General features: G+C 27.4%; 1 protein-coding gene across 1 annotated transcript; it reads left to right on the plus strand.

The window, feature by feature from the left end:
• Window positions 1-4,353: 4,353 nt before the first annotated feature.
• On the plus strand, window positions 4,354-5,907 carry LOC124811019 (MATH and LRR domain-containing protein PFE0570w). The gene has a single exon (XM_065804533.1). The coding sequence runs from the start codon at window positions 4,401-4,403 to the stop codon at window positions 5,805-5,807; it is 1,407 nt and encodes a 468-aa protein (XP_065660605.1). The 5' UTR covers window positions 4,354-4,400; the 3' UTR covers window positions 5,808-5,907.
• Window positions 5,908-6,213: the final 306 nt, after the last annotated feature.

The raw sequence follows: 6,213 nt of genomic DNA on the forward strand, positions 1-6,213 counted from the left end.
AAGAAGTTTTAATAACCAAAGGTGTTTTATCAACCCCTAACCTAAAAAAGGGAAATCACTACCTGTACACGTGAAAGATATCGTAAAAGAGTTTTATTATTCTGACACTGTTAGCCGTGTAATGCCTGGAAAAAAAGATTTTTTATCTGTTATGGAAAATGGGGAAAGAAAACGTATTCAGAAAAGATTGGTTTTAAGTAATTTGAAGGAAGTTTATCAATTGTTTTCAGAAAAGTATGCAAATACACTCAAACCTCTTTTTGTGCGGTAGATAGGGACCGCATAAAAGAAAAGGCATTAAAACTTCAGGAGTACCTATAAAAAATAGTCTTCGAAACAATATTAAAAACATTTTTTTTTATGCGGTTAGATACTAAACGCATAAAAAAACTGTTTGCATTGCTACACAAAAGTTCAATTTAACTCTTATATAAAAAATATTTAAAAGGTAACGTTGTAACACAATTTGTGGTTGCATGTTCATAACAGTAATTATATAATGACGCATGTACATTCATATTACACATTTTTATTGTTGAGATTGAAATTATTGCGCGTTCAAAAATTAAATTATATGAGATTGCACAAAAATTGCATAAAACAAAACGCACAAATAAAGTATCGCATAAAAAAGAACCGCATAAAAAGTGGTTTGAGTGTATCAGAATCGGGTTTTCAAAGTTTGCATAGCTACGTCCAAAAGAATGTGTCTTTACAGGAGCAAATGGTACTCACTGTGTGTGTATGTGCCATTCATCAAAATGTTAAGCTCATGATAATTGGATCACATATGGATGATTTACAAATAGAAGATGAACTAAAAACCCCTATTAAGAACTGCAAACATGCTTTGGCTAAAATCCAATACAATCCTTTCTTGCAAGTATGTCCTCTAGGCGAGTGTAAAAATTGCCCTGGAGTTGCTAAGCTAAAGGAATGGCTGTTGCAATGCTTTGAAATTAAAGGAGTTGAAGAAATTGAGTATAAATAGCGGACTACAACAGATAGATCCCAGCTTCAAACTTTTATACAGTCCACTGATGAATTTATTGAAAGATTTTTAGGGAGCTTGAAAACACTTACTGACATGATTTGATTGCTCAAGAGCAGGCAAAATATTTAGACTGGAAGAAAAATAATTTATCCGATAGAGAATTTCTGGTTATTGGTGATTTTTCAGAAAATTATGCATTTATCATACAAGATGCAGCACAGGGATATCAATGGAAAAATAGTCAAGCAACCTTACATCCTTTTGTTTTTTATTATAAAAATGAAGGAAATTTATGTCATGGAAGTTATGTGCTGCTTTTGGAATGTAATACTCATGACACAATTGCAGTTCATCTTTTTCAGCGTAAACTAATTATTTTTTTAAAAGTGAAATTTGAAGTATTAAAAATAACATATTTTAATGATGGCTGTGCAGCACAATACAAAAACTGCAAGAATTAAATAAATCTGTGCTATCACAAAGAGGACTTTGGTATTCTAGCCGAATGGCATTTCTTTGCCACAAGTCAAGGTAAGGGCCTTTGTGATGGAGTTGGAGGAACTGTTAAACATGAAGCAGCAAAAGCAAGCTTACAATGTCCATACCATGACTAAATAATGACCACTTATCAATTATATATGTTTGCTAAAGAAAATATCCATGGAATTTCCTTCGAATACCTCCCTGCAAATGATTGGCAAATCAAATCCACAATATTGAAAGAAAAATTTTTGAATGCTAAAACGATTCCTGGTACCCAAAAACTTGATTACTTTAAATCATTATCTACGAATGAACTTCAAGTACAAGATTATAGTTCCAGTTCTGTGTCAAAAATTGAAAAAATTATGTCACAGAATGTTAGCCAGCTCAACTTCAGTTCAATTACTGGTTACATAGTTGTAGAGTATGATGAACATTGGTGGATAGGTTGTGTGTTGGAGAGCAATCCAGAAAAGAGAGAAGTAACCATGAAGTTCCTTCACCGTCATGGTTCAGGTCAATTTTTCTCCTTCAGAGATCAGAGATCCTCTAGACATTTTTACCGTTGATTTGAATGATCCTCTGCTAGCAGTCGAACCCAAAACTACAACTGATTGGTCATACTTCATTACTTCTAAGGAGTCTTAAGGAGCAACCAAAGCACTAAACTTGCATCATAGTTAACTATTATAGCTTTTTTTAATTTATTATTAGCAAATATGTATTACAATGAAAATGGTGTTAATCGCAGTACAGTACTGCATTCAGTACTGTACTGCCATGAGTTAAAACTGCTAAATAAGTCATTTTTGTTACTTTTCAACAATATATATATATATATATATATATATATATATATATATATATATATATATATATATATATATATATATATATATATATATATATATATATATATATATATATATATATATATATGTATATATATATGTAGGCCAAGTATCACCAAATTATAGTATATTTGGTATATGGTAGCTATTATATAACCTAGGGCCTATGTTCAATAAGTTACCTTAAAATACTGTATAATTATAAGGTATTTAAATATTAAATTTTTAGAACCTACTAATACTTTAATATTAATCCCAAAGCTGTTTATGGGAATCCTAAAAAAAAATTTTCATGTGACATCCACAATAGAAAAAGCAGTGTAAGAAAAAAATTATAACCTTTGACCTTTGCCATCAACCAGGGTCAAAGGTCAAATGACCAATAACTTTTTTTCTATTGAACTTATCACTTTTTTGTATAGACACAAAGTTGTTCGTCTGTGCAAGAGCTTCTATTTGCCACCAAAATCAACTTCCTAAGTATAATAGAAAAAAAGTTGACATTTTAAATAACCAAGGTAAGTGAAAAGGTCAAAACTTTGAAAGGTCATATCTCAGGAAATAATTGACCTAAGTCAAAAAAATTTGCATGTTTTTCATATGTCCATATGGCTAACAAGAGAGCCAATTTTCATCAAAATCCGAGTCGGTGATGTTGGATTTGACCAAAAAGTGGTTCCACTTGAAGTGGAATGCCCCATATGTAAAATTTTCTTAATGATATTATTAGTTGATGTGTAGCGCTTTAATTTATTTATATTATAATCACTTTCAAACTTAAATTAAATGAATTTGACTCTTTAAAAGGTAGATATTTAACTCCCTTTTAAAGAGTGTGTATCTATATCAAAAAATGTGTGGACATAACATGCATAGGGATGCATAGTTTGTTTATTCCTACATATAATGGTTTCTTTTTTTATATTTTATTGGCATTAAAAATAGCAGTCAAGTTGTTATTTTTTTATGCATATAGTATAAATGTAACTAATAACTTATTTTGATTATATATAAATCGAAGTTAAGAAAAACTTTTCTTTTTAACAAGTTTTTTATTTTTCACTTTTCTTATTTTTATTTTATTTTTTATCAAAATTAAATACTTAAAGGTATAGAATTTTTTTCAAGTTTGGTCAATATTAACTGGACAATTTTATTGTCCAATCAAACTCTTTACCTATTACCATCCTATTCCACAATGTTCCATTGTGGTGTGGGATGGTAATTGCTAGAATGCAACTAATTTTAATCAAGGGAAATAAGAGACCTTATAACTTATATCTTTTTATCATTTATTTCATCTTTTCTTTTCTTTTTTTCTTTGTTTTATATGCACAATTTTTATTTTTGTATTTTGTTGCTAAGGTTTATGGTTATTATTGATTGGACCATTTTTTCCTACATTATTGATTTTATTTCTTAATGATGTTATTTATAATATATATATATATATATATATATATATATATATATATATATATATATATATATATATATATATATATATATATATGTATATATATATATATATATATATATACATATATATATATATATATATATATATATATATATATATATATATATATATATATATATATATATATATATATATATATATATACATATATATATATATGTATGTATATATATATATATATATAAATATATATATATTTATATATATATATGCATATATATGTGTGTACATATATTCATATATATATATATATATATATGTATATATATATATATATATATATATATATATATATATATATATATATATATATACACTTTTCCTTAGCCAATTAACTTATTTTTAACCATACTTTAACAATAAATTTATGACTGTGGTTTTTGAATATGTATGTATGTACAATCTTCTCATTTTGATAAAATTTTTCAGCTCTATAATTATGCTTATAAGTTGTAATCAGAAGTTGTAATCATGAGTAATCAGTATTTGATTTTCTTTAATTTTATGTGGAAGTCACTTATTAAACATTACCAATTAACACAAAATGCAAATTTTTTATATTTTGTAGTAATTGTTTTTTAGTCATAAAACAATGGATCTAGAGGATAAATTAAATTTATTTACCAAATTAAATGATAGTAATTCTGATAATGATGATGATGACAATGGCGATGATGATGACAATGCCGATGATGATGACAATGGTGATGATGATGATTATGGCAATGATAATAATGAAAATTTAAACAGTATCATTACAGAAAATGATAAAGAGAATGAGAATGTTTTAAAAAATGATTCCGCCGAGGGCATAAAAAAAAAACCAAGAGTAAAAAAACAGAAAGTTATAATTAACAAAGATAAAAAGATAGGCCCTCAAAAGCAAAAGGAAGTTATTCGAAACTTGTTAAAGCGTTCAAGGATATATCAAGTTAGGAAATTAACTCGTCGCATTGAACGTTTGCGCTCATTAAAAGGCACTGAACTACAGCTAGAAAAACACAAACGTAAAATTGCAAACTATTTAAAAGAAATTGAAGCCATGAAAAGCTTGATTATTGAGCAAATGGCTGAAAAATTAGTTGATGTATTTAAAGGTATTTGTAATGATTTTTGTAAGGATATATGGAATGCAGCATTATCAAAATCGGAAACAGAGAAAAAGTTGCAAGACTTAGGTAGTAATTTAAAGTCAGATAGTAAATTTCTTGAAATAGCATACTTGAAAATATTTTCTTCTAAGGATGTCATCGACAAATTAAAGTTGATAGAAAATGGTCAAAATCTCAAAAAACCTCATAAAAAACCTCGAAAATTAAAAAGAAAACCATCAAAAAAACACATTTTAAAGAATAATTCCAACTCCATGACGCCTTTGGGTTCTTCTGAATCAGCTTTAACATCTTCAAAAACCTTATCAACAAATTCTATGGAATCAAAAATCACTGACTTATCTAAATCTAAAGTGCCAAATAAAACTGTTTTAATAAAAAAGTTTATCGCTAACGATTCAAAAAAATCTAGCATTATTTCTAATAAAAATGTGCTATGTAATAAAGTTGAAGAAAAACTTGACGTCAAAACGCACCAAGATTCTTTTTTCCTTAACAGACCTACAACATCATTACATGATATTGATGAAGAATTTAATGTTGCACCAGTTGTCTTTAATAGTTCAGCTACGAAAGTTAAGCGAAATCGAATGGGTCAACGCACACGACAAAAGTTATATCAAGGAAAGTTGGGTGTAAAAGCCTATAATGAAAAATCTGGCATTATTAACAAGAAAGAAAAGTTCGCTGTTAAAAGCTACAATAGGTTTAAAAAAGGAAATGATTTTAAGGAACCCAAAACAAAACATAAAGATTTTAAGCAATCTAAACGTAAAATAAATAAGAATGACGATATTGAAAGTTTACATCCATCGTGGCAAGCAAAGAAAAAAATGAAATTGAACCCAGTGGCATTTTCTGGTACTAGAATAACGTTTTCTGATTAATTTTTTTGACTAAAATATAAAAATTGGTTTTTAAGAAGAGCTTTATAATTTGTTTTTTGTTTTATATTTTAATAAAAAAATTAGATAATTTAGCGTTGAAGCATATGTTTATAGATGTCACTTGCCAGAAGTACTTATGAATATTACTGTTTGTCTAACCAAAACAGGAACCTCTTTATATTTAAGATAAATAAGGAAAATTTATCTCAAAAATTTTAACCGTTAACACTATAATAGCTAATAAACTTTAAAAAAGTTTAAACCCTGCTATATTTTATTTTGACTTTGTTGTAAATAATTAAAAAATCAAAAAAAAATCTAAGTTATACTAATTACAACAAATAAAGACCTGCGTTTGTCGCTAAAAATTCCGGTGTTTGTCGTTAAAAATTCCGGCGTTTGTCGC

The sequence above is a fragment of the Hydra vulgaris genome, chromosome 09 (genome assembly GCF_038396675.1).
Source record: "Hydra vulgaris chromosome 09, alternate assembly HydraT2T_AEP".
NCBI classification, from domain to species: domain Eukaryota; kingdom Metazoa; phylum Cnidaria; class Hydrozoa; order Anthoathecata; family Hydridae; genus Hydra; species Hydra vulgaris.

Excerpts from the sequence above, each read along its gene's own strand:
- LOC124811019 (XM_065804533.1), top strand. The coding sequence starts at position 4,401 with ATGGATCTAGAGGATAAATTAAATTTATTTACCAAATTAAATGATAGT.